The sequence below is a fragment of the Colletotrichum destructivum genome, chromosome 1, assembly GCF_034447905.1.
Source record: "Colletotrichum destructivum chromosome 1, complete sequence".
Taxonomy (NCBI): Eukaryota; Fungi; Ascomycota; class Sordariomycetes; order Glomerellales; family Glomerellaceae; genus Colletotrichum; species Colletotrichum destructivum.
The window spans coordinates 6249666-6277017 of record NC_085896.1 but is presented as its reverse complement, the minus strand read 5'-3'; the positions used below and the strand labels follow the sequence as shown (position 1 = coordinate 6277017).

The following is a 27352-nucleotide window of genomic DNA, read 5'->3' as shown; positions in this document are numbered from 1 at the left end:
ACAATCGCAAGGGTCTAGGCCGTAATCACTGCAACACTCTGTGAGAATTTATGCTGCTAAACACAGCTGGAGTGCACATATGTCGGGGTGCTGTGATGCAAGGGCTGGCTCGGCGTAGTATATTCACAGGTCTTTCAATGGCAGTGAAGTCAAAAATCGCACGGCTCACCTATGGAACAGTTGCCAATCAAATCTACGACGCAAAAGTCCATTTGAAGATTGATAGAACGTGAAACACCAAGGAAATGAAGTGAAAAGCACACAACCAAGTGCAATGGCTCCTAATGCAGGTATGATGTGGATGACTGGTGCCATAATGTCTATTCTAAACACATGAGTATAGCACCGATGTCAGTGACACCAAGGATATCCGTCATAGCTACTACTGCCTTTCTGAGAATCCTCCCAAAAGATTCACTGAGATACTGTACTACTCCGCCTCATCACCTGCTCCTAATCGCAAAGACTTAAGAGTCAAACAATTGTGTTATACCATCACTTGGAACAGAAAGATTGATTTTTGAGTCTTTACCAACTTTCACTAACCCTATCGGGAGAGTTTTCTATCGACTCGAATGGGACACAGAGATGATCAGTTACGGGAGCAGCCTCGACTTTACGGTCTCCCATGACGGCAAGCGGGTGGCTGCGAATGATGTATCAGCGGATTTTGAGATGGATCAAAATCATGAATTTGATTGCAGTTAGGGGGATTTGTTGCTTCCTCCTCTGAACATGCTCTCAGTGTTTCAAAAGCCAAGAACAGCCGTAGTGTGCTCCCCAAATCGCCATAAATAGCGATGGCTGCCTGATTTAAACGAACTATGGAGCCAACGTGCTGGGTGACAATGCGAGTGAGCAGAAATGTTATGCGACTGTACTTGCTGACATCCGTTTTTGGCCCTAGCAAGCAGCTCAAAGTCATCAGATTCGACAAATACGTGAAGTGACATATGCCCATAAGTGTACTTTATTCAAAGCGAGAAGGAAGCAGAAAGTGGAGGCAGTATGGCTGCAAGGAGACCAGGACACAAAGTCAGAAATGTACGTGTTACCAGCTTGGGTTGCCCTTTCGGCTTTGCCGCCGGGCGTAATTAAATGTGTGTGTGTGCGTGTGCGTACACACACACACAGAGTTTATTACGCCCTGGCTAAGCCATAAAGGGCTCTTACGTCTATCTTACATGCTACCATTATTGATTGTCTACCCTGGTCTCAAAATAAGCCCCATATATAAGATCCACTTCCGTCTGCGTCATCTTTGGTTACTCCTTCCGATGATTGCGATTTCTCGTGAAGGTTAGTAGCAGGTACTCTTGGAGCCAATTCCTCCAAGTGTTCAGGTCTCTATTTTCGGCGGCTGAAGCGAGCCCTGCTGTCGATGGCACGAGGGTGCGTGAGGGGTTAGTCGGTGATTCGTATTGGTGCTGTGATATTGTGCTGTTGTTGTCCTACGTTTGGTTGATCTGCATATCGAGTCGTCCCGTTGCCATGGCAAACTTCACTGTTTCTCTTACGACGTCCATGTATGGTGACCAGTCGTCGTCAGGGTCGGATGTGGCCTTCCCGCCTAAGTAAAATGACAGAATGCCTCTGTGCGTATCAGTTCGTTGGATCATCGGTGCGCGTTGTACTGTCCATTGGGTGCAACGGAAGAGAAAATGCTCGACCGTCTCTGCTGCTTGCCCGCATGCACATTGCTCCGAGACGGCCGCCCCGATCTGGTGCAGGTACCAGTTGAGCCTTGCCATCCCCGTCCGTAGCTGGGCCAGTATGCTGGCCTCCTTCCATGAAAATGAGTCGTATAGTTGCCGTGTATGCATTCCCGGCAGGGCAGCATCCACCCTTTTCGAGAACTTTCCTACACCTTCGGGTAGCCTGCGGTACTTCTGTATTCTCTCTAGCGCGTGCCTTAGGGTGGTTGAATAGGCCCTCGCTGGCTTCTTCCTTGGCGTTTTCCCTAGTTGCGTGCTCTCTTTCGCCGCTGTTTTGGCTGCCAACTTGAGGTCGGACTCTACTTCTGCCGGAAGCCAGAAGAGTGTAACCTTATTGCCATTACTTGTGAGCGTCTTGGCTGCCTCGTTTATGCGACGGATTTCTTGTTGGCCCGATTGTTGTCGTGGTCTTCCTGCTGCTAGGACGGCCGCTTTGTTGGTGGAGAAAACGTAGATGGCGAGGTAACGGACTCTCTTCGAAAGAGACTCCATCACCGCTGCTATCGCCATGAGTTCCGCCGTATATGGGTTTTGCTCCGTCCTAGGGCCGACGGTGGTTGATGCTGTCGTCGTGGAGCCGCCTCTCCTGTGCGACAAAGGGAGCAGTACTGTTGTTCCGTAGCCCACGATTCCGTTTCTTGCCGAGCTGCCTGTTGCAGCCCTCACGGCCCACCCAGTCTGGGTCGCCTTGCTTGCCCTATCGCCGTCTTCTTCCACTACCGTATGGATTCGACTTTCCCACGGTGGCTGTGGGAACGCTTCGATGGTCTCTAGCCTGTCCACTGGTAGGTCTTGGTATGCTGTGGCCATCTTCTGGAAAGGCGAGATGTGCCTCTTGAAGCTCTGAGGTCTGATGCGTCGCAGCGGGTGACTCGTAGGCAGAGTCTGGCGACGCACCCAGAACTTGATCGCTTTCCTTTCGAATCGTTCCTGGGCTGACTGTATGCTCGCCTCTGCTTCAGCAACCGCTGTGGCCACCGTACTGAAGGTTCCGATGATCGCTTGAGCTCCGATCCTCTGTACCCTGTTGATGACCCTCATCTGGGCTGCCCTGCACCTGTGTTTCCAGACGTTCGATGCGTAGTCCATTGTTGGTGCTACCGCCGCCACGAAGAGTTGCCTTGCTGTTGACGGAGAGAGGCCCTTGAGCCGTCTGAGTTCCAGCACGGCTTCGAGGCCTTTCGACGCTGCTTCTGCAATATGTTGCTTGAAATGGAGTTTGGTATCCATGATTACGCCTAAAACCTTTACGCGGTCTTTGGGCCTGACGGTGTCCCCTTTGATGTCGAAGGTTGAGTAATCTTCCGGTTGTCGCCAGTTACGGGTGAAGTGGATGATGGCCGTCTTGTCTGTTTCGAATGTCGCCCCGCTTCGTCGTTCCCAGTCGAGGGCTCGGTCAATGATGGCCTGGATCCCTTGTCGGTTCGCCTCTCGCGACGGTCCGGTGACCCATGCCGTATAGTCGTCTACAAATGCCAGCGATCCTCCATTCTCATTGATTTGGTGCTGGACCAAATCGGCGTTGAAGAAAAGGAATAGGACAGGCGACAGCGGTGAGCCCTGAGGTAGCCCAGCTTGAGGCAGGGAGCGGACCTCCGAATACTGGCCGTTGACCTGGATGCTTGCTGTCCGATGCGAACAGAACGCATCGACCCACTTCACCAGCTTTTCCGGGATCCCTCTCGCCTTGAGTCTCTGAAGCAGTCTCTCCTTGTACACCCCATTGTATGCGCCTTTGACGTCGAAGCTGACTAGACTGAGGACTTTTCTTTTCCTCCATGCTCTGTAGATGTACTCTTGGAGCAGAACCAGAGCCTGCTCTGCCGATCGCTGCTTCCGAGCCCCGAAGTGGTTTGTAGGCAGGAGCCCGTATGTCTCGACAGCATGCGATATCCTCTCGGCCATCACCGACTCAAGCACCTTCCCCAGCGTCGATAACAGCGAGATCGGTCGCCAGGCCTTCGCGATGGTGTAGTCGTCCTTGTTCGGTTTCTTCAGCGGAATGATCTTTGCATGCCTCCACTGCTTAGGCAGCTCTCCCGCCTCCACCGAGGACTGGAACAGCGCGTGAACCCGATGTTTCACTACGGGCCACGTCTGCTTCCACACGGCTACCGGCAACCCATCCTCTCCGGGTGCTTTCCACGGTTTCGACGCGAACAGCTGTCTCTCCACCTCTTCTAACGTGATAGCGGGGAAGGGCACGGGCGGCCGTTGTGGACGATGTCCCTCGTCGTCGATCCTATCCGGAAGCGGAGGGAAGAACGCAGTCAACAGCTCCTCCGCCTGTTCCCCGGTCTCTTCCGTCTTTGAACCGTCTGCTCTGATAAGCTGGGGGATCTTGTCGAACGAGGCCCCTTTGTCGGCGCATAGATACTTGGCTGCCTTCCAGATGTTCGTATCGTCGGCCAGGAACTCATGCCAGTGGTGCTTCTTCTGTTGTCGGATTGCGTCGTGGTACTGCTTCGCCGCTGCCCGTGCTCGCTCCTCAAGATCCGGCGGACAGTGGCCAGCCCGTCTCTCCGCCCTCGCTCGGTTCCTCCAGAATGTGTGGATCCGGCGCAGCTGAGTGAGGTCGTCCGTCCACCACCTCTTTGCATACCTAGACGGTTTGGCCGTAGGCGTCAACGCCTCTACCGCTTCCACTACTGCCGACATGAGTCGGTCCGTCTGTTGTTGTACCGTGCCTCCTGTAGGAGTGCGTTGCAGCGTCGCCTCAATCCTGGCATTGATCGCCTTCCATGGAGCGTTCTTGAACAGAAGCCGGGGCTTGCCGTCCGTGTCTGGAGTCGCAATCTCAAACGTTGTCTCGATCGCTTGATGGTCCGATCCGTGGTCTGTCTCGTGCACAGCGCATCTTGTCATCATTCTTGCCAGCTCCTCCGACGCGATTGACAGATCAATCGTTGTTGCCGCGTCGTGCTTGTGCCACGTCTTCGTCCCTCGTGATAAGAGGCTTCTGAGTGACAAGTCGCTCATCAGTTCGATGATCGGATCCGCTTCTCCCTGCCTGTTCGCTGAGATGTCGTCCCCTCCCCATAGTTGGTCATGCCGATTGAAGTCTCCAATGAGGACCACGTCCACCACCTCGCCCGTGCCGCTTCTGGCTCCCGAGATGGCCTGCCGTAACAGGGCACACGCCTGTCGAAGCATCTCAGGTTCTTGTGCCGGAACATACACCGACACAACCAGCACTCGACGACCCGAGAGTCGAAGGATGGCTCCGGTCATGTCCGGTGACGGTATCGGCACTTGCTCCGCCTCGACCTCCTTGTTGACCCACAACATGCTCCTGATCCCCCATCGTCCCTCCTCTCTCCACGCCGTCGGAAGCACCCTCGTCCACCTACTATGCCGCATCGGCACCGTCAAGACCTTGCCCTCTCTCTTCCACACCCATGGCTCTTGAACCGCTATGACTGTGAAGTCTCGCAGTTGCTCATCGTTCATCAGGCTTTCGTGTACTGCATCCTGTTTTCTCACGTTCAGTTGGAGAATCCGAAAGTTTTTACTCATGGAGAGATGGGTAGAGCTTCGGACACTTCTTGCTGAAAGACTCGTGCGGGCCGCCGCAGGGAACGCACTTCAGTACCGTCTCGCAACACTCCTTGTGGTGGTGGCCCTCCTTAGCACACCGTCCGCATACCAAGCGGTTCGGGCATCGGGACGCCTTGTGCGGGGCGATCTGCTGACATTGGAAGCACTGTTGTGGCTGAAACTGGGGTTTGAATACCCCCGTGGTTCCGGATTCTCCTCCTGCGTGGAAATAACCTTCCGAGATGAGCCTCCTGGCCTCACTGGCTTTGGTCAGGTAGACCGCCATCGATCCGTACGCTTTCGGGTTTTCCTTGTCGCTTAGCCACACGATCTTGGCGACGGTCGTTTCGTTTTCTTTGCTGAACTCCTCTGCTGCTTGGCTTCTGTACTTCCCTTTCTCCTCCCAGACTGCTGACCATCGCACGAAGTCTACCTTGATCGGATACAGGTCGTCGTCCCGGACTCGCATACCCGGGGCGATCTTCGTCTCTGCGATTTGTTTGACTATCCGGTGTTCCGCGTCGTCTCGGCAGACGATTCTGATGAGACTCTCATTCCTTGGGTTCACGGTGACGGCCTGGCACCGCCATCCCGTGCGCCCGTCCGCACGCATCTCCTTTTCCACTGCTGCTCTGATCGTGCCCGCGTTGGGCTTGTTGCCATCTTCTGCTTCAACTCGCGAGGTGTCTATCGTGCAGTACAGAGTGTCGGTCACGTTGGGCGATGATGCGCCGGACGTGCGGGTTCGTGCCTCGATGGTCTGGCCGGTTGGGAGGTTTCGGGCGACGGCGGCATAGGATGGACTGGGGTCGCTACGCGCCGGAGCCAGAGTCGCTAAGGCTTCGAGCTTTTCGTGCGTCTTGGTGTTATCGTCTTCAACTTGCTGCTTCAACGCCTGCAGGTCCCCGCGGACCGTCTGCAGCTCATCCTTGATTGACCCGAGTTCTTCGTTCGCCGTCCGAAGTTCGTCCGTGGCTTGTCGAAGCTCGGTCTGGATATCCTTGTTGCGCAGTTCCGATTTCTTCCATGCGTCGAACACCACCTGGAGGGATGCATGCAGTTCCTTCATCTGCCTTCCCATGGCCAGGAGCATCACTCTGTCGTCGTCCTCGGTCGCCTTGGTCCTTCCTTTCGCGGCTGACGCGCCCCTGGTGGCCGCCCTCCGCACACCGTTTCCTGCCAGCTCGTTCGGTTCTGGGGTTCCATCGTCGGCAGTCTCTTGGTTTTCCTCGTTCAATCGGGCTTTGGTCGTTGGTTTACGTAGCCGTCGCAGTGAGCGCTCCGTTCCGCTGACCTCCTCGTCAGGCGCGACGTTGATCGTGTCCACCTCCATGTTTCACAGCACGGGACGCGCCGCAAGTGGGTCCACTAGTGCCGCGCCACGCGTTTCCGTATCACCCCTTCCGCAAAACACCCAAACAACTCTCAACAGCAACGATAAAAGATGATAATACGAGTTTTCCCACGTAAGTGTCCTTCTCGTAAGTGTCTCAGCTCGGTTACAGTTGAAACCGAATTTGGTTTCCAGTTTACTAGACAGAAATTCCTCTGCGCACAGACATCTATGCGTCTACTTGCTGGCAAGGTATATAGCATGATCCTTGTAGTACATCATTGATGACTTCCACAGCAACAGCCAGAACTTGCGATTCACTATTTCCATGTTTAGACCCATGTAGCATAACAAAGATGCACAACCTATAGAGATACGCATTCTAAATGCATTTTTGGCTTTATAGACTTGCTTATGTCTATTTGACTCCAGACATAGACTGCTGAAAACGCGGCTGACGGCAGTACTGATTTCCTCACACCCAAACCGCTCATCGTGCATGGAGAATCGGCCCCAGGTCTGCAAACCTCGGGTACGAGCAATACTGAACCAGCTGTACAAGTAGCTGTTGCTGTTGCACACTTAATACGGTTGAAGCAAGTTCTCCATCTCCAGGGCGAGGCATCTCATAAGCCGGCGCCGTTCAGGGCGACAGTAGAACCAGATCGCAGCGCAAGTGGTGATACTACAATAGAGCAAGACATCATCAAGCCTCAGAGTCGAGAATACCGGTACTGTACAGCACTAACTAACTTAATATGATTATCATCAACTTGGGCCCGCGGTTTCACGTTGCTCGGATTTTTCCTGAGAGAGACTGTCCACATATTTTTTACGTTGCAAAGTTCGACGCTGCCAGCTCCTTATCTCGCTTGCAATTACCAGGCGAAGTAAATAAAATAAAAAAGACAACTAAAAGGGCCAGGATTACCGCGACTTACCCGCATTTACCGTTACTAAGAGCACAAAGATGTCTTTCAAACCCTAGAGCTTTCCGAAATATGGAACACTTTCCAAGAGGGTTCCAGGAGTAATAGTATGTAGAGATACAGAACTATTGGCGGACTACATCTCTAGTACTAGGCCAAGATAATATCATTTAAACAGAACCTACACTCCAAGCATAGTCATCCTCATCTGACCTCAGATCATCCGGCAGATAGTCCTCGATCTCAGACTCCGCCCGGCCCAAGTCCCGCATAAGCGCGTAGTACTCTTTTTTAGCTTGGGATCTTGCTGCCTTCGCTCGCTCCTGATCCCTCATCTTTCGTCTTCTAGCTATAGGCTCCCAGCACAGAACGCAGAGAAGCTGGCCCTCAACTTCGCTATCCTCAGCAACCTGGGCGAACCTTTCACACCAGCACTTAATGAAGCGCTTACCACCAACGGTAACAATACTTCCCCTAGTATACCGAGTCTTACCGGGCCCGCCTTTAAGGCCACAGTCGATACAAAATCGTGAAGACGACCTGATGCCACCCACGCGTCGAGGCCCTTTGCACATGTTATCGGCGAAGTGCACAGCCCGTCTGAGGCATCTACAGTCGAAACATCCAAGTAAATTTCTCATGATTGCTTTGTCGGCTTGCTCAGTGGCAAGCAAGTTTTCGGTGGTCGCAGGTATCATCTCTCGGAAATGTTGGTTCATCGTGCGGAGAATCAATTTGTCGAAGGCATCGAGCATACTGATTATCTCATGATGGATTTCATTTGGCAGGGATTCTAATGTCGGTAGTATTGAGGAAGACATTCTGGTTTTGATAATATGATTAAGTCTATCAACCTCACCATGAGGGATGGATTGGCAAGACTGATCTTCAGTAGATTTAGGGGCTTGTAATGAATTGCTATGTGAGCGGGGTAAGCAAACAGTGATACGTGTCGAGAAAAGGCCCACGTGATTCGGACAAGATGCTCCCGCTTTAGTTCCACGAATGGGGAGCGAATGCTGCCGCATCTTCGAACGTATTCGACTAAAAGAGGTTTAGGCTAGAAACCTCCAGGCTTGGAATCCCCCATACCCATCCATTGTCTTGGCCGCGACTGCCATCTTAATGGCTAGAGCGCAGACCCATTAAACTACAGAGTCAGGTCGAGACCGTGTACGTATAATATACACACACACACACAGAGTTTATTACGCCCTGGCTAAGCCATAAAGGGCTCTTACGTCTATCTTACATGCTACCATTATTGATTGTCTACCGTATAATATACAGTAATATAGTAATCAGACCTCTATGGGTTTTGAATATTTGATTACACAACGTGGGTCTTGTCTTGGCAAATAGAGCAAAAGCCAATTCGAGCTTCGTGGAGTCATCAAGGATGTACCGCAAGGGCCTTGTGATGTACCTTGTAAGCAAATGCAGCCATAAATGGCTGCATTTGAAAGCTTTTCTGTCTAAGAATCTGGAAACCGATTTCGGTTTCTACTGTAGGAAGAAATGATCAAGTGTTCATGAAAGCAGGAGCTCGTACATTAGAATGTGTAGCAGACGTGGTTTTCCATCCTTGACTCTTCAGACTTTTTCGTTCCAGTCGTTTGTTGGTAGATAGTGTCCACACGACTGCGCCTTGCTTCAAGCTGAGAACCTGTCTTCTTCGAAGCCATAAACAGCTCTAATTCCCTTGCGGACGCAACTAGGACCCAGAGCCCGTTTTGCGCTTCGAGCTCGGCAACAAGACACAGAGATTGGTTGGCTGCGTTCCATTGTTGGCCCAGTCTTCTGCATCTAATGGCAAATTCATGAACAAGTGATGCGGGTGTGCCAAGAGGCAATTACCGCTTTTGGGAAGCGTGTTGTCAGCAATACAGCAGATACCTTGCGCGCTCCTGCACGTCTCTGGTCGCGAAGAGGACCCAATAACGGCTGCGATAAAAGGCATGTCGGCTCAAGTCACCAGAAGTTGTTTCGCATCAGGCTGGGTCGTACCGCACAGAAGTTGCCCCGTACAATCAGCCTGCCGATCCGCAAGTGGCTGCGACGCAGCAACCGGACATCAAACCCAACAGCCGATTCCGTACGCGACTGCACCTCAGGCGATGATTGGCGTGGTTTCGTGCGCAAGTCTTGACTAACCCCTGACCCTTGTGTTCATCGTCACGTTCACATGGCGGCGCAGTATGTAAGCTGCTCGTTGGCTATCATCACCTCCCACTTCGCCGACTCGAATGCTTGTCGGAAAACCGGGCTTGTGCCAACTCAGGCACAAGACCTCAAGCACCTCCATCCCCGTTGCGACCAAGACTCGGCATCGCCAGCGCCTGCGCCTGCGGCGGTTGTGTAATTTACCAAAGATCACCAGATGTCCTGCTTGAACAACCAATTTATATACCACGACAATCCCCTCAGTCACATACCTCACGTTCTGCTTCACTACCGCCAAAGATTCAACGACGTACTCAGCAAACTCCCCCTCAACGATAATGGCTTCTCGAATTTCCATACCTAACTTGCTGACGCCCGATCTGGCCATGCAGACAGTCCCGGCGGAGGTTGACGTTCGTTCTGGAAATCCGTCTAGACCACAAACCCCGCCACAGGAAGACACGTCGTTGTCAACAAACGGCATATACCATCAACAAGACGTCGAGTCGTGCTCCGAGGCGGCGATGCGCACTACAGAGGTTCACTCGTTACTACCGCCTGCAAAGCTGACTTCATCTGGGAACCCCACTTTGAAGGATGTGTTCTCGGTGCATATGCTGCAACCGTCGACAATAACGTCTGCAAGTATGGCTCTTCAGCAACAGATGTTCGATGGTTATGGCAGTCTAGGGCTCCCTGGCTACTCGCTTCAGATGGTACCTCCCTGTTGTTGCGATTCATCCATCAAGTGAGTGAAAGCCGCAGCCTGTCAGGAATCAAGATTCATAACTAACGATCTCAAGTTTCTTGCTTCTTACATCCTTATGCGATCAGCAGCTCCTCGATAGTCCCAGTCTGGGCAACTATGAGCCGGCCTTTCTCCACCCCACCTACAACTCCTATTATGGGTGGCATCCTGGTTATGCAAGTGGGATGTGCAAGCCACTGGAAAACGGCGCTTCGAATGGCTATTTCATGGAGAGCCCGTACCCCGAGGCCTACTTGACTGGTGCAAGCCTGAGCAGCGCTGTGTTTGTCGATGATACGCCGGTCGAACTGTTTCAACCGTGGACCTATGGTCTCGACGCTCAGCCTGTCCAGCAACAGGACTTCGTGCTTGGTAACGGCGACAGTTGGAATGTTATTGGGGGGCAAAATGGGTCTATCACAGATTCTGCACCATCCTTTTCTGGCCGGATAACCTCCTTAGACTCTTGAGAGGTTCCCTTCCTTATCCCTGCTTCGTTCGATTGCGCATGGGTCAACGCTGTATAATGTAGCGACTGTTGTTTAGCTCCAGCACGAGAGAATCAAAACCGGAGTCTTGTATACGAGTGCGTAAACACAAGAGTACTCCGTTAAGTCAGTCCGTGTGGGGTCACATCTCAAGGACTTATCGTCCAGGCCGATGGCGTGATTGCCAATGAAATAATCAAAGCCACGTCCACTTAAATTTACATCACACAACTGCGTTGAGGCCCCTCCTCTCTATGCCGCGCACGCGTCTGCCCCTTTGTCTCTGATGCCAACCCTAGACTGCTCCAACATGATCCTGATCAGAGAACGACCGGCTGCCGTACCACCCAAATCCACGCGGCGGACAAACCGAAGACGTTCCACAAAAGTCTCGCTAGCTTCGGTGGAGTCTTCCCACTCTGTCGCGTCGTCCACGGCGCTCATGGCGCATCCGTTCAAGTTGTAACCAGAAGCACTGCGTCTGATTTCCGCTCTTGCTGTTCTTGCTCTACGCCCTGGTTGACGTTTCTCGTCGTAAAACGCGACGTGCGCAGTCTGATGAGCCCCGGCGGAAGACTGCAAATGCTGGTTGCTGTTGGTGATGTGGGATCGTGTTCGATTCGCATGTCCCTCGGAGGAAAGCGCAAGACGAGGTGTCTTGGCGGGGCAAGGTGTCCTGGCGAGGCCGGGCATGGACAGCGCTGTTTCGTGTCGCCAATCGCGAATGGCGTGTGCCCCTTCTGACGGTACTGCCGAACATCGAGGGCTTTCGGTATGAGGCGACATGGAAGAAACCCAGTCGCTAATGACGTCGGAAGAAGTTGAACATTGACACCACATTTTGATTGGCCGGCACCAGAAGGAAGTGAGGCTCCCATTTTTGGACATCGTGTAACCTTCGAATCCTAAATAGCAAATCCCCAGGCCATAGTTGGTGGTCACTGTACGTACTCCGGCTGAGCGCTCGCGACGAAGCTGTTGCTTGGTCGGTGGATCCCTCTTCGCTCCAAAAGAGGCGCCTTGGTCTGGGGTGTATAATTACTGCGTATAACAGAAAGCTCTTTCTGGACCGCCGAGCAGGGGGCCACATCGGCAAGCCCAGAACTGCAGCGGGCAACAGGCCATTTTGAAAGCTTGACCCAAGAGCGACTGTCAGACGGCCGTAAACCGTATTTCGTAACAAGGAAGCCATTTTGCTCAATATCGGTTTGATGGGACGCAGTCACGGTGGTGTGACTGCACGGAAACCGCAAGCAGCTGCAGAGGTCACCTCGATTCGCGGCCAATCAATATGTGTCATTTGCCTTGAGAAATAAAACAGGCTTGCTCTCTTGATTCGAGCGACTGCACATGTTTGCAACAGACCGTTCTATACGTACATGTATGTCTGCGCTACAAATCATCGTGTTGCGTCGTTTGGTCTACTTTTCGCTCGCCTCACCTCTTTTATTCGTTGTCTGATCTGGCCACGCTACTCACGACCTTCCCCTGCACTTGCAAGCCCGATCGTGCTCTGCCAGTAGGTGGCTGTAGTTTGACATGTCCTCCTCTGCTTCCCACGTGGGACATGCGTATCCGTTCCACCTGACGGCGTACGAAACATTGCCGCCATCGTTTTCATAGCAGCCCACAATGGACCGGAGACATGACGCCCACGCAGGATTGCTCGGCCGAGGTCGCTCGACACATTCTTGCCATACTTTGACGGAGTTTCCGTCGTCATAAACCCATAGAAGTTGACGATCGTCTGGCCAATCCCACACGAGGGGATCAGGAACCTCTGCGACTACGCCGTAGAATACTCGACTGCCACTCGCGAAGGTGCAGATGACGTCAGTTACGTCGAGACGTGATGACCATGCCGCATCGACCGCCGTGCCTTTTTGCACTCTCATGTTGACTTGTGAGAATACGGCTTCTCAACAGTACAGCCAAGGTCTCCTCGTGAGTATGAGAAAAGCTTTGGAGAGAAGACTGATGATGAGAAAGTAGACTGATGACGGGAAAGAAGGGGCGTCGACTCTCAGCAGACAACCCGAATTTAAAGCGCGCAAGCAGATCCGTCTACACTTATGTAGTACAGCCATTTTTCCATCTTGACTTCTTTTTAGTTGCCGCATAGATCTGCTCTTTTGTCAATGGACCGTTTGTTCTGGATCTTAACTCCAAATCAGTATCCGAGCAGTCGCTGCTGCATCGGGATCTCGCAAATGCTGCACTGTGGCCACACAAGTCAGAAGCCTGATCGCAATATTTGACAACACGCCTGTGCTACGAAAATAAGCCTGGTGATGTTTATATGTACAGAACTTCTGACTATGTTCGGCTGTACAATACCCCCCCCCCCCCCCCCCTCGTACGAATAAACAACTTGCAGAAGCAGTTGGGTTTTCTCACGCACCACCTTTTTTTGTCATCTCAGTACTTCGGCAGGACTTCTTGACAAGATCCATGACCTCCTGAATGACAGATTCATGCTGGGGCGAGATACGTATACTTAACACCATCTCGTCACTACCGTCGAATTCCATAGAAACGATGACACGCCACTTATTCTTCACAACCTCCTGCACAACCTCCTGGACGAGGGCGGCTACAATGCCAACCGGCGTGGTTGCCCTAATTTCCGCATTCGTTTCTGGCCCAAAGTCGCTGTGCATTCTGGGTGTGTTTGGCGCCGTAGATCCATCATCAGACGCGGTTAGGTTGGTGCTGGCTTTGTTACGTTAATAAATGCTGGCAACGAAGAGTAGCAGAATTGCTTACAGCTGTCGACACGTGCCCTTTTCCTTGGACATTCTGGCTTGATTTGAACCGCTCTTTCTAGCTCATAGAGCTCGTCTTCGTCGAGAAATGAACAGTTGAAGAGCTGTCTTCTCGAGTCGTCCAAGGTGGGAGAACTTGGAGCGAGGGGAAATGCCATGTCTTTGGAATCAACCGGGGATACTGCGTCGTACCCAAGATATTGACGAAGAAGACATGATCCTACGACTCGTTGAAAAGTGCAGAGCATTGCAGTTTATACCTTTTTGCAGCTGCAGAACCCTTAGTCTTGCCGTTCCAAGAATGTCACCTGGGACGGTGGCCTCTGCAACGGGCAAAACGCCTGTCACTTGCCACCGGGGATGCACATCCCTATTCCATACAATTACCCCGTTTGATTAAATGTTGTTTGGCCACTCTATTGAATCTATTGGTTCTACTGCGAACATCGCTGTAGTCAAATGGGCTTTGCTGTTGTAGCTGCTGTGGACAATTCGTTTGCAATGCTTCTTTCGAAAACTACGCAGCAATTTCTGCATGACGTACTCTACCTCAAGGTCACATCATGGAAACATCCTCGCGATAACCGGCCCTGACATTCTCCCCCTATTCTTGTTGAACCGCAACACGCCGAGAACCCCCGATTTAGTCAGACTGATCCCATGCTTCAGCATCTCCGTAACCATCCGCACGATTGACCTCGGCGAATCCTGCAGAAATCGCGTTGCCACCGCATCGCCGCTTCTCGATGCAGCCCAAAAGCAGTGCGAATACAACACATGGAATATCTTCAACAGCTTGGGCTCCCGCGTCAGGAGGCTGATCACACCCCAATGATCTCGCGCATCCGCCAGCCGCACCAGCTTGTCGATGACGGTGCACAACACCTCTTCGTCCATTTTGGCACCACGCCGCAACAAAATCGACGCCATAACGGGGTCTCCATGGCACGTGGAGAGGGTCCAAGTAAGGCTTGTCGCACCGTGCGAGTCGCGTTGATCAACGTCCAAGAGGCCCGAAGAGAGCAACATCTCAGCCTCCCAACGACGCCTCGCGCGGATGAGCTTCAGCAAGAGAGGCCCCGTCCAGTTGCAGCGCGCAGAAATGCAGACCATTGCGTTCGGGTCGGCGCCTGACTTGACGAGACGCTTGATGAGCCGCTGCTTCACTGCCGCCGTCCTCCCGTTTGTTTGCTTGGACCGAGCCAGCAGTGCCAGCTCGAGCGGCTTCTGGTCGTAGATGCGGAGCGCGGGGTCGGCCCCCTCGACCAAGCCGTCCGACTCGCCCGTGGCGTCCGCTCCGGCTTCTACAAGTGACAGGGCTGCAGAGAACATGCCGTCTTCGCACGCCATACTCAGAGCCGTCATGCGCCACGTGTCGATCATCGTCGTCTGGTTTACGTCCACCCCGAATCGTGCCAGGTGGGCTATGACCGTCTCGGGCGACGGTGACAACAGCGAGTGGATCAGCGGCGTGTCCCCGTTGCTGTCGACCTGGTCCACTCCCAGTCCTTTCTCCTCGATCAGATAGGTGATGACCTCAGTCAGTCCCGCAGCAGCTGCTTGGTGCAGCGCATTGATCCCAAACTCGGGAGACTCAAGGTGCGCGCCACGCCGAAGGAGGACCATGGACGTTTCTGCATCGCGGCTGAGAAGAGATATGAAGACGGGAGTGCGCAGCCGGCAGTCCGGGACGCCATCGATATCCGCGCCGTGATTGAGGAGAAACGTCACGATCTTAGGATAGCCTTTCGAAGCGGCCAGGTACAGGGCCGTGACGAGAAAAGGGCTGGGCTGTTGGGCTTCAATCATGTACATGGTCGTCGGTTTGTTGTAGTCAGCGCCGGCTCGGTGGGTATGCTCAAGTGTGGCGAGGGCCACCCGCATCTCTGTGCAATGGGCAATGGTCTTGAAGACGGCAGAACACTGACCGTTCTTGACATCGTGCCGGTACAGCTTGGGATTGAAGAACGAATGCCAGGCGCGCGAGCATCGTGCGAATCGGGACTGGACGTGGGGTTCGCTATGGTTGAAGATGTGCCACGCGACATCTAGGGGGATCGGCTTCATGGGGAAAGAGTCTTGTGGCTATTGAGCGAGATATCTTGGTCCATGTAACGAGAAAACACGGCGCTGGGGGAACCGAAGACGTTTGTCGAGTCGGGCTCGCTGGTTTCATGCGTGCTGCACATAATGTATGAACTCAGTCTCTTCTCTACATCCAGTACGTCGAAAACGGATCAAACATCCACTCCAGACCCGCGGTTGACGCTGTCGTCTGCGATGGTAGTTGTGTTTTTGCTGATCAGACGATACGTGCTCCTGCTGACATTGAGGCATTCCATGCATGCGTTAGGTGCACTGCGTGCTGCATTCGGAGGAGGTCTAAGGCGTATCTGTAGACTAGATATGCCGATGTTGGCTTCCATGGTGCATGTGTATTCGAATCGTGTGTTTTGGCTTAGCTCAGAACTGACATGGGGGTTAGGCGCAAGTGCCTGTCACTTTACGGCCCCGCCCGAGATCGGTTTTGGACGCTCATCTTAGTCTACCTATCGCAAGTATTGGTGAATGCCCCGCAGACAAGCTGAGCAGTAGAGTAAAGATCGAGTGTTCTCGGCCATGCAACAAGGATCTTGCTTTCTTCGCAACATCCTGTCCTCCAAATCCGCGTCTGTTTTTCACTTTTCGGTTCCCGCAGTCGAGCTCGGAAGTCGACCGACGTCTTGCGCCGCAATCCCGTGCTGAGAGCCGCTTCTGGCTCCAAAGGTGGGTATCCTGAACTTACAACAAGGATCCTGATTGTTCCGCCACATACCGGCTCATCATGCGATTCTCATAGCGGAGACCGAAAATCGACCTTTGGCAATGGTGCAACTATGCGCTGCTAAAAGCCTTTTATGGCTTTTAGAAGTGGACATCCCAGCCAGCAACAAGAAATTGGCCTGCACCAGCACATCGCCTGTCCGTCGGACCCATAACTAGCTCTTTCTAGGAGCCAGTTTCGGCTTTTGGGGGAGCCTTTCCAGCCAAGCAACAAGGGCCTTGCTTGGCTGTGTGCATGCACTGTCCGCGAGGTCGGCATCCCACCTCGATTGCCTTCTGTTGGAATCGCAGCGGATTCGATATACCGTATACGGCAACTTGGGTGACGAAGGGGATATTGTAATACTGTTGTTGTTATTATCCTTTTCTGCGTGTGGAAGGGAGGAAGCTATCTAGGGGCTGGCAGCCGAGCTGAGGCTGGTAGTTGTGAGCTCTCCCTGTCGGCCGTAGGTAGGTACCCCGGGCCCGAATTGACCCGGTCGGCCGAGCCGCGCCAGATGGCTGATGTCCAGTGATATCCTATCCCGACACCTTCATACCATTGGGGGTTCGTTACTTCAAAGAGCCGATTCTGACTCGATGGTGAATATTCTCAGCCACGCAACGAGGCCCGTGTACCCATCCGCGGGATCCATGTCCCGCCCATTCTACGGCTTTTCAGGCTGATGTCACAATTTTGGCGCTGCTGCTGTCCCGGGTCAGCCATGTAGTGAGTTGGGGTTCGGTTAGAAAACCGTACGGTGAGCATTGTGGCCCGCTGACTCATAATCAGGCACTGCCGTTCCGTCACAGCTGCAGCCAAATGCCAGGAGCCGGTTCTGGCTCTTCATGGCGCCATTCTCAAGCCTGCAGTAAAGATCTTGCTTGTCCCGACATAAGCCCTTTCCGGAGAGTCTGTATCTGGTTCTGTTCAATGTATTGGAAAGTCGAGGTCTAGAAGCTGGCATTCGTCGCCGTTGGAACTACGCGCTTCCAGCCGATTCTGGCTGTTGGGGTAAGGCCTTCCTAGCCACGCGACAAGGGTCTTGCTTGCTCCCCGCTTTTCCCTGTCCCGCCTGCAAGATCGTCTTTGGCTCTTGCCAGGAGCTAAGCCTGGCTGGACTCCGTCTCTCCTGCCACACGCCATGGACCTTGCCTGCTACCCCGTTTCCCCTGTCAGCAAAATCCAGCTCTAGCTCTTGTTCAGAGCTACTTTTTCTTTCCACCACGTACCCTGTCTGCAGGATCCATTACCGGTTCATCCTGCAGTTTCCAAGGCTGGGAGCCCTGAAATCAACTTTTGACGCCAGAGCAATTACACGCTACTCAGAGCCTCTTCTGGCTTTTGGGAGTAGGCGCCCCCAGCCCGCAACAGGAAGCTTGCAGGCACCAGCACATCACCCGTCCGCAAAACCTGTACCAGGCTCATTCTAGGAGCCGGTTTCGACTCTCGGCGTAGGGATTCTCAAGCCTAGAAGAAGGATTCTGCTCATCCCGACATGTGCCTTCTTCTTAACATCCGTTTCTGGCTTCATTCACTGTACTGGAGAGTCGAGATCCAGAAGTTGGCATTCAGTGCCGCTGCAACCACGTTGTTGGTGGCTTGGTGGCCGCTTCTGGTCCCAGCCAGCATCGCGCTTGCTTACCTAATTCGATCCCCTGTCTTGAGCATCCGCATCTGGCTCTTACCAGAAGCCAGTTCTGGCCCGTCCTCCCAGCCACACACCAAGGACCTTACCGACCACTCCATTTCTCATATCGGAAAAGTTGGATTTGGCTCTTGTCAGGCGCTGCCCCCAGCCACACGACAAGGATCTTGCTTGCTGAGTCATGTCCCCTGTTCACAAGATCCAAATCTGGTTCTTTTGGAAGGCCATTTGTCACTTTTTGGTTCCGGCTTTGGGAGCTTTGGGAGACAACCTGCCCAGCCACGCGACTAGGCTCTTGCTCTGTTGTGTAGAAATGGATGCCGAGACCTAGAGATCCAGTTCCAACGTCGCCGCAACGATGAGGCAGGTGCCAGTTCTGGCCTTTGATGGAGGATGTCCCCAGCCACGTCCCCAGCCACGCAACAAGGGTCCTCTTTATCCCACTACCTCCCTTGTCCACACGCTCCGTATCTGACTCTTCCCAGGAGCTGGTTCTGGCTGGTCTTCCCAGCCACGCAACAAGGAGCTTTTTTCCTCTACTACTTACGGTGACTGTAAGATCCATATCTGGCTCCCCATTGCTATGTTGAAAAGTCCGGAACATGCTAAGAGCCTGTTGGGCTCGCAAGATCCCAAGATGAGTCATCCAAGCTACACAGCGAGCACCTTGCTGTGCCGTGTATGGTCCCCGCAAAGACCCATTTCCGGCTCCTATTAATATAGTGGAAAGCCATGGCCTGGAAAGCCAGTTCCAGCGCACGTGCGACAATGACGCGGAAGTCATTTCTGGCTTTGGGTCAAGAGTCTTCCCAGCCATGTAACAGGGAGCTTCCTTGCTCCACCACGTGTTCTATCTGCACAATCCATGTCCAGCTTCTGCAAGAGCAGGTCCTGACCTTCCACGGAAGGCGTTCTCAACCATCCGACAACGACTCTAACTGCTCTGCTACGTCCCCGTCTGTAGAATCCATTTCCGGATCCCAATTGTCACCTTGGAAATCCGTGGCCCACAAATCGCCTTTCGACGCTGCTGCATATTCATCTTGAGAGCCAGGTTTTTTTAGGAGTCACGATCCCCACCCACACAGCAAGGCACCTTACGTCGCCGTGTATCCTGCCTGCAGGATCCTGTTCCGACTCCTAGCCTTCGTCACTCTAGGTCGGGCCCCGAAAATCCATTTTGACAGCGATTGTGCACATGGCGAGCAGTAATGAAGCGAGAGAGTCGAAATTTTTGCTCCCCATTCTTCCAGTTGTACTATTGCTAAACGGCAGCCAGAATTAGCTCTTCAATTCACGGACACGGCCATGTGTGGGAAAATCCGACCACGTTGGTGCCGGTCTGAACGCTGCTTCTCTTCCTGAAGCTCACTTTCCAAGGATCCGATCTTCTTCAAGCAGTCTTTTAGGAATTGTTCCCTTTCGGCGTCCCGTCATAGGATTTTTGTTGTTGTTGTATTTAACGCCATGGCGGCAAGGGCGCAACCGCCCTTGCGGCAGACCTCCCGAAGGGTATGTGGCGTGGAGAGCCGTAGGCCTATAACTACTACTAGATACAGACCAAATCGTCCTCCAAGTCGTGCCTAGAGGCAACTATGTGTTCGAGCTGTCTCTGGGTGCCGCTGGCTTGCCCGAGACAGTGCTTTGGTCGTCCCTAAACCGCGATTCCGCCAGTATTTCCTCTCCCTCGACCCAGAGCCCGCAGGCTGCTGGTTTACACAACGTCCCAGTAGCCGTCCGAAGCATATCGTGATAGGTTATACCGCCACGAGGGAAACCACAAGGGGCGAAACCTCGTGAGGATAGGTTGTAGGGTTTGCTGTTAGGCTCTGTAACAAGCACAGCCGTGTATTGCCGTGGCTATACACAGCGACCCTAGTGTCTGTTTGTCTTTTCGAGGGGGTCTTCGATCGTTTGAGGGGAAAAGGTGTTGAGGGAGCGAAGTCGAAAAGTCGATCGGTGGTGTTCAATTTGGGCCCGGAAGTGCCGCTTGCGCCGGGAATGAAGTTCGCCCGGCTCCTTCGGGAGGCTAGATGGAACCTCTGCTTCCTGCCCTACCAGGAAGACTTCATCTAGCCTGCGGAAGGCGATGTCAAGTCGGCGGCGGCTCGTTAGGTTGAATAATCGTCGGCTCGAATCGAGGGGGAAATGTGCGTTGTTAAGGGTTTGATTAGCGTATAGCCAATCTGCCCCAGCGCGCGGCGGCAAACCGCGGGAACTGGGGCCCCTCCTTAGCATGACACTAACAGCCCGTGCCAAGCCGGAGAGATGTTTCGTGGAGGTTGTCCCGTCATAGGAGGTCTTGGACGAGATTCGAAAGCTTGTTGATCTCCTCTTTAAGCTCGGCATTGTCCTGGTAGCTGACTTGCCCAACCACTCTGACCTTTGCGGTCGGTTTCCGGACACGTCCAGACCGTCGAGATATACTGGCGTCCCCATGAACCGTGATCGATGGCCCTACATCTAGAGAGACGGTCATGATGGCGGGTTTCAGCTCGCGTGGGCTGATGATGAGAAATGATAGCACGGTGGGCCGGAGCCCCCTATGGTCTTAACAGCTGCTAACAGTGGATACCTTGTGTAGAGAAAGGTCGCGAAAGGCCTGGTCAATAACAAATCAGAATGTCGACACTTGGGAATCAGCATCGGCCACGTTACAACCACGTGCTAGAGCCGCTTCTGGCCACAAGCGCAAGGTCTTCCAACTACACCACAAGGGTCTTACTCGAGCCAGTGTTCCAAGCCACACACCAAGGTTCTTCGTAGCTATCCCATTTCCCCTCAGCAAGATGTAGATTTGGCTCATGTTCGCAACTATCCACACTCTCCGTAAAATCCATTTCCACCTCTTCTTAGCAGCCGGTTCTGGATTTGGGGGGGAAATTGTTCCCAACCACACGACTAGGTTCTTGCTTGCTAATCCATGTCCCTTCCCAGTCTGCTTGATTCAGATGTCGCTCTTTTGGAACCCAGTTCTCACTTCCGTTCCGGCCTTGTAACAGTGTCTCCCAGCCACGCGACTAGGGCCTTGCCAACGCCAACGCCAACGCCGCCACAACTAGAGTCTGGGGCTGGTTCTGGCTTTTGGTTGACGGTCCTCCCAGTCATACAATAAGGCACTTTCTTGCTCTACCACTGACTCTGTCTGCAAAATCCATATCTAGCTTCCCGTTGCTGTACAACTTCCCTCTCGCCTAATTTTTCTTGGCATCTGCTGTTAGTGAATCAGGTGGTGAACCACCAGAACCCTTAACTGCCGAAAACTCTTCACCTCCCTGCTCCGGAGCCCTTCCGCGATGGCCTCACAGCCTCCGGCGGGCATCGGACTGCTGCCGGCCTCACCGGCCGGTCCCGATCGGGGCTCTGGGCCACCTCCAGAGCCAACCTCTCCATCAAGGGCTAAACGCCGCCGCAATACCGAGACTCAGCCACTCCGGCCCAGCCTCGCGGGAAGCCAGCCTAACACCTTCAATCAAGCCCTAAAGAAGCTCATCAACAGGGAACATGCTCCGCCACTGACCCGGAGCTGGGCCGCCGTCACGGCCTCGGCACCAGGTACAGCTCCAGACCCCCACCGGGCTCCGACCCGCCCGCAGGCCAGACCCCAGACAAAATCCCAGGCCCAACCCCAGCCCCAACCTCACACAGGATGCTCCCCGGCCAAGCAGGCTCCACCTGTGGCCATATCACTGCATGTTTGGCTTGCGACCACTTGTGGGATTGGGCCGGCAATCACATCGACAGTGGCCATGTATTGGTGGGCCTGGCCATGTCGACCCGCACTGTGCTGAAATAGACGAAACTAGCCTGTTTCCGAGCGCGGAGTCTGCCCGACGATGCGCGTTTCGATGCAACGACTGGTAGACGGGCGATTGCAGTAGGTTTTGATAGGACATCGGAAGTACAAGATTCTTGGCAGCAACGCCGAGATATGCAGCGAGGAGTTACATCCCCCTATGAGACCGGCAGCCAGCGCCTACCGCGTTGGACTGCGTCGGGAACGGCAGTCAGAAGTTTCACGCTGGGGATAAGTTCGGATCTATCCATGTACTACTCTTCACTCCCAGGTCGAATAAATGTCCTGCCCGCCACCTCTCCGTAAATGAGGATAGCTAGGTAGTCTCAGCCGCTGTCTTGGCGTGGCAGGAGTGCTGCGTAGAACTAATTTAGTAAGACACCTTTGAATGGCTTGGTGGAGCGGGGAACGCGATGCCTAGTTCTCTTTGAATGGCTGGGTCCTACACGGTTTTAGCTGTGCCTTTTGAAGCGACATGGGAATTCGGCCTCCGCCACTGATGCTAATGCTGACAAATCAGCCTGCACGTGAGATACTGGCACACGTGTCATGTCCCGACGCGTCAACACAACCCCACTTGACAAACAAGAGCTCCGCGTAGTGAACTGACTTTCGAGCATTCAACTACCACTTGCTCGCCTTTGATTGCCCCTTCTTCTGGAATCGTTCGTAGCATACTCGAACGCAATGGATGATTTTTCACGCCCAAAGCGAATACTTCCCGAAATCTCTAGTACCCCGCCCAACCTACTAGCATCACCATCCTCCAAGAAGACCAAAATCGAGCACATCTCTGCGCCCACTCTTCGACCCACGAGCCTACGGAGCAGCCCGAAGACTCGGTTCAACTCCAGCCATTCTCAGACTACGTTCGAATCCGAAGTCCTCGAGAATCTCAAGCATACCAATACTGAGAAGGACCAGACATGGGACCGCCCCGCCTTGGATGTCTTGAATTCTACCACGGATGCCGTGTGCTTTCAGCAGATTGAGGCCGAAGAAGGAACACTTCATGGTGGTCGACCCGCAGTCAAACTCTTCGGCATTACCGAGAAGGGCAACTCGGTTCTGTTACACGTCACCAATTTCAAACACTACCTCTATGTCGCAGCGCCTGTGTCCTTTCAGCAGGGAGACGTCAACTCTTTCAAGGCTTTTCTCGAGGCACAAATTGCTCATCATGCGCCTGTCGTACACTCCGTGTCGCTGGTCCAGCGAGAGAACATTTACGGCTTCCAAGGCAACGTGAAGAACCCGTATATCAAGATTGCTGTGAATGACCCCAAGCTCATTAGCAAACTTCGCGCTACAATTGAGGCCGGCAAAGCCAACTGGAGAGGACTCTGGAGCGGTGCTACCGGAGGTGTCATGACATTTGACAACATTGAGTACGTTCTGCGGTTCATGGTTGACTGCAAGGTTAGTGATGCCTTCCCGTCACGGTTTCCTTTAGCCACTAACCTTCTTTGTAGATCCAGGGGATGTCCTGGGTAGAAGCACCTGCCAACTCGTACACACTGGTACCCCCATCTTTGCGCCAGTCGGTCTGTCAAATCGAAGCGGAAATAAACTACATCGATCTAATTGCCCACTCACCGAAAAACGAATGGTCTAAGATGGCACCGCTTCGCATTTTGTCTTTCGACATAGAGTGTGCTGGACGAAAGGGCGTTTTCCCCGAGGCTCATGTGGATCCAGTCATTCAAATCGCCAATGTGGTGACACGATACGGAGAGAAAAAACCGTTTGTTCGTAACGTGTTTTGTCTGGAGAAGACCAGCTCTGTTGTTGCGACCCAAATCCTGGAGTTCTCAGACGAGAGGGAGATGTTGAGTCAGTGGCAACAATTTCTTCAGACCGTCGATCCCGATCTCATCATAGGCTACAACATTGCCAATTTCGACTTTCCCTATCTGCTCTCCCGAGCGAGGCACCTCGGCGTGGGGAACTTCGAGTACTGGTCACGCCTCCTTGGCGTTGCCTCCAAGGCAAAAGATACCAACTTCACAAGCAAACAAATAGGAAGTCGAGACTCAAAATCCACCAACACAAATGGTCGACTACAGCTCGATCTGCTTCAACTAGTGCAACGTGATCACCACCTCCGCAGCTACACCCTGAACTCTGTCTGCTCCCATTTCCTAGGTGAGCAGAAAGAAGACGTTCACTACACAATGATTACCGAGCTCTTCAATGGGAGCCCCGAAACGCGACGTCGCCTGGCTCTCTATTGCTTGAAGGACGCTTACTTGCCTCAAAGACTGATGGACAAGCTCTCTTGCCTTGAGAACTACACTGAGATGGCAAGAGTCACCGGTGTACCGTTCAATTATTTGTTGGCGAGAGGTCAACAGGTCAAGTTCATTAGCCAACTCTTCAGGAAGGCGAGAGAGCAAGGGCTCATCATTCCTAACTTAAAGTCGGAAGCCAATGATGAGCAGTACGAAGGTGCCACAGTTATCGAGCCCAAACGCGGATTCTATGATGTGCCAATCGCCACGCTGGATTTTGCATCTCTTTACCCCAGCATCATACAGGCGCACAATCTCTGCTACACTACTCTGGTCAATAACAAGGCCATTGAGACGCTCAATCTTGAGAAATATGAGGACTACATTGTCACTCCGTCGGGTGCCACCTTCGTAACGACAAAGCAGCGGAAAGGTTTGCTGGCTCAGATCTTGGAAGAACTGCTTACCGCAAGGAAGCAGGCAAAGCGAGAACTCTCGGTGGAGAAGGATCCATTCAAAAAGGCAGTGTTGAACGGGAGGCAGCTGGCGTTGAAGATCAGTGCCAACTCCGTATATGGCCTAACCGGTGCCACGACGGGGAAGCTTCCGTGCCTTGAGATCGCTAGTAGCACGACTGCCTTTGGCCGAAAGATGATTGAGAGAACGAAAGAAGAGGTTGAGAATATTTACACCATTGCTAATGGTCATTCTCACGACGCTGAAGTCATTTACGGTGACACCGACTCGGTCATGGTCAAGTTCGGCACCAAAGATCTCTCCGAGGCGATGAGACTGGGCGAAGAGGCGGCGAGGCTCGTATCCTCCAAGTTTATCACGCCAATCAAACTCGAATTCGAAAAGGTTTACTATCCCTACCTGCTTATCAACAAGAAGCGGTACGCCGGCCTGTACTGGACCAATTTGAAAGCATACGACAAGATGGACACGAAGGGCATCGAGACTGTCCGGAGAGATAACTGTTTATTAGTGCAAACTGTTATCGACAAAGTTCTCAGAATGATTCTTATCGACCAGGACGTCTCGGGCGCCCAAGAGTAAGTTGTTGTTCCTCATCCGGTGGGCTTGGAACTAACGCATTCCCGTAGATACGTGAAAGACACGATCGCAAACCTGTTACAAAACAAAATTGACATGTCCAAGCTCGTCATTACCAAAGCGCTGACCAAGGATGACTACGCAGTCAAGCAAGCTCATGTTGAGCTTGCTCAGCGGATGAGGAAACGCGATGCTGGCTCAGCGCCTGGCCTCGGTGACCGGGTTGCGTATGTTATGATCAAGGGTGCGGCCGGATCCAAGAACTATGAGAAGTCAGAGGATCCGATCTACGTGTTGGAGAATAACATCCCCATCGACACGAAGTACTATCTGGACAACCAGCTTGCGAAGCCTCTGGGCAGGATTTTCGAGCCGATCCTAGGGGAGTCAAAAGCCAACTTGCTACTCTCGGGAGCACACACACGGACTATTGCAGTTGCCGCGCCGACCGTTGGTGGGCTAATGAGATTCGCGAAGAGAACACTGACTTGTATGGGCTGCAAGAAACCCTTGGCGGACAAGGAGGAGAAAGCTGGCGCAGTGTGCATGAGTTGCGCACCCAGGGTCGGTGAACTGTACAAGAAAACACTGGACGTGGTGTCAAGCTCCGAGGTGCGGTTCGGGCGATTGTGGACACAATGTCAACGGTGTCAGGGCAGCTTGCATTGTGAGGTAATCTGCAGTAGCAAGGATTGTCCTATTTTCTACATGAGGATGAAAGCGAAGAAGGATCTCGAGGACGCAGGGAAGGAGCTCAAACGGTTCGACTCTGACCAGGCAGCTGTTTGGTAAGTGTAAATGTAGTGTTTTAGGAAAGCTTTTCTGGATTGATAGAGAGCACTGTTAGCCTCTCGGCAATCCGCGTCATGCAGGAGGGATTTTGAGCCCGGGAGCTCCTAACTAGACTTAAGTTTGAACACCGATGGTGCCATTGTTGAGCTAGCTCGTTTGTCCACATACTGAGCCCAATTACGGCGCCAGGGCTATGTGGCAGACATGAAGACCATTCGTTCCATTGGTCATTCTCGGATGTGCGACAGACCAAACTCTGCTAATCTTTTTCACTTCATGGGAGACAAGACTAGGGAGTGCAGTACCGCGTTTCATTTCATAGCTGCCACAATGACAAATCTTATCTAGAGGTTATAGGGATACCTCCAAAGTAACCCTATAATATAGGTGCATGCTTGCTCGCCAATGCTAACCGCAAGAACAAGTCTCAACGGTTGTCCCTTGCCCATAGCAGTCACCGCAGTTTTTCTTGACCTCGCCGTTGTCACAGTGGTCACAAGTCCAGTCTTCAGCGCTTCCATGGTGCCCTTTTCCGTCACAACGCGTACATTTTTCCGTCACGGTCTTATTGCCATTGCAATTGCCACACGAATCGTTGTAGGTCCCAAGACCACTGCATTTGTTGCAACTGGGATTCGGAGCCATTGTATGAGCTGAAAGAGGGAAAATAAGCAGTGCTCATTGTGCTCCTTGGGCAGCAGCAACTCGGGGGACTTTTGGCTTACCTTGAACTTGAACTTGAGCTTGACCAGTTGCCCTAAATGATTCAGAGATTTGATGGGCTTGATGGGGTCGAGATAGACACGACACAGAAATGGGCTTGGACCTGCATTATATACTTCCTCAGATACCGCCATATGCTGCTCTATGCCATAGATGTGACTCCTCAGATCACTTCGCTCGGGGGGTGTATCGGCCGCGCTTCCTTACGTTGCAGAAACACCCAGTACTCGCGAATAGATACAATGAAGCTGTCATCTCTGGCGCTAATATGCAAGTGACTGCTTGGTCCCGGTACGTAAGAATACCAGGGCGCCAGCATCAGTATTGATGTCCATTCCGTCACCGTCCCATTCTGGACGAAGGCTTCCAGGGTTCCAAGTTCACGGTTGTTCCGACATCCTGACCCGAACTAAGGTGACGATTGGTTCCTTGAATAAGCAACCGCTATTAACCGGGGAAACACGGGACAGGGGTCACTTAAACCCAACATCTTTCGGATGCAAGACTGCTCTGGCTCTGGCACAATGTCAGGCGCTCGGTCATTTTGCTTCTTTGGTCATGTGGTCCGCTGCGGGGTTTCGTTGTAAGGCTTTTTTTTAATCGTTGGCGCTTGTAGGTGATGAAC

At 52.9% G+C, this 27352-nt stretch overlaps 8 protein-coding genes across 8 annotated transcripts; 2 read left to right on the top strand and 6 right to left on the bottom strand.

Annotated features, from left to right (window-relative positions):
- Positions 1 to 7505: 7505 nt before the first annotated feature.
- Positions 7506 to 8542, bottom strand: CDEST_01889 (Putative F-box domain-containing protein; the record flags this gene model as incomplete). The annotated part of the gene is made up of 1 exon (XM_062918048.1): positions 7506 to 8542. The coding sequence occupies one exon, from the start codon at positions 8540 to 8542 to the stop codon at positions 7685 to 7687; it is 858 nt and encodes a 285-aa protein (XP_062774099.1). The 3' UTR covers positions 7506 to 7684.
- Positions 8543 to 10015: 1473 nt separating this feature from the next.
- Positions 10016 to 10895, top strand: CDEST_01888 (uncharacterized protein; the record flags this gene model as incomplete). The annotated part of the gene is made up of 2 exons (XM_062918047.1): positions 10016 to 10425; positions 10481 to 10895. 2 exons carry the CDS (start codon positions 10016 to 10018, stop codon positions 10893 to 10895), a joined length of 825 nt encoding a protein of 274 aa, XP_062774098.1.
- Positions 10896 to 11123: 228 nt separating this feature from the next.
- Positions 11124 to 11754, bottom strand: CDEST_01887 (uncharacterized protein). The gene has a single exon (XM_062918046.1). The coding sequence runs from the start codon at positions 11751 to 11753 to the stop codon at positions 11166 to 11168; it is 588 nt and encodes a 195-aa protein (XP_062774097.1). The 5' UTR covers position 11754; the 3' UTR covers positions 11124 to 11165.
- Positions 11755 to 12388: 634 nt separating this feature from the next.
- CDEST_01886 (Putative Chromo-like domain superfamily protein) lies at positions 12389 to 12808 on the bottom strand (the record flags this gene model as incomplete). Its single annotated transcript, XM_062918045.1, has 1 exon — positions 12389 to 12808. The coding sequence occupies one exon, from the start codon at positions 12806 to 12808 to the stop codon at positions 12389 to 12391; it is 420 nt and encodes a 139-aa protein (XP_062774096.1).
- Positions 12809 to 13306: 498 nt separating this feature from the next.
- On the bottom strand, positions 13307 to 13926 carry CDEST_01885 (uncharacterized protein; the record flags this gene model as incomplete). Its single annotated transcript, XM_062918044.1, has 2 exons — positions 13307 to 13629; positions 13680 to 13926. 2 exons carry the CDS (start codon positions 13924 to 13926, stop codon positions 13307 to 13309), a joined length of 570 nt encoding a protein of 189 aa, XP_062774095.1.
- A 313-nt stretch (positions 13927 to 14239) lies between these two features.
- Positions 14240 to 15745, bottom strand: CDEST_01884 (Putative ankyrin repeat-containing domain superfamily; the record flags this gene model as incomplete). The annotated part of the gene is made up of 1 exon (XM_062918043.1): positions 14240 to 15745. One exon carries the CDS (start codon positions 15743 to 15745, stop codon positions 14240 to 14242), a length of 1506 nt encoding a protein of 501 aa, XP_062774094.1.
- Positions 15746 to 22530: 6785 nt separating this feature from the next.
- CDEST_01883 (Putative DNA-directed DNA polymerase, family B, exonuclease domain, ribonuclease H-like superfamily) lies at positions 22531 to 26149 on the top strand. The gene is made up of 3 exons (XM_062918042.1): positions 22531 to 23344; positions 23398 to 25211; positions 25263 to 26149. The coding sequence occupies exons 1-3, from the start codon at positions 22613 to 22615 to the stop codon at positions 26002 to 26004; spliced, it is 3288 nt and encodes a 1095-aa protein (XP_062774093.1). The 5' UTR covers positions 22531 to 22612; the 3' UTR covers positions 26005 to 26149.
- Positions 26150 to 26349: 200 nt separating this feature from the next.
- Positions 26350 to 26923, bottom strand: CDEST_01882 (uncharacterized protein). The gene is made up of 2 exons (XM_062918041.1): positions 26730 to 26923; positions 26350 to 26657 (listed from the first exon to the last, which is right to left on the bottom strand). The coding sequence occupies exon 2, from the start codon at positions 26647 to 26649 to the stop codon at positions 26413 to 26415; it is 237 nt and encodes a 78-aa protein (XP_062774092.1). The 5' UTR covers positions 26650 to 26657; positions 26730 to 26923; the 3' UTR covers positions 26350 to 26412.
- Positions 26924 to 27352: the final 429 nt, after the last annotated feature.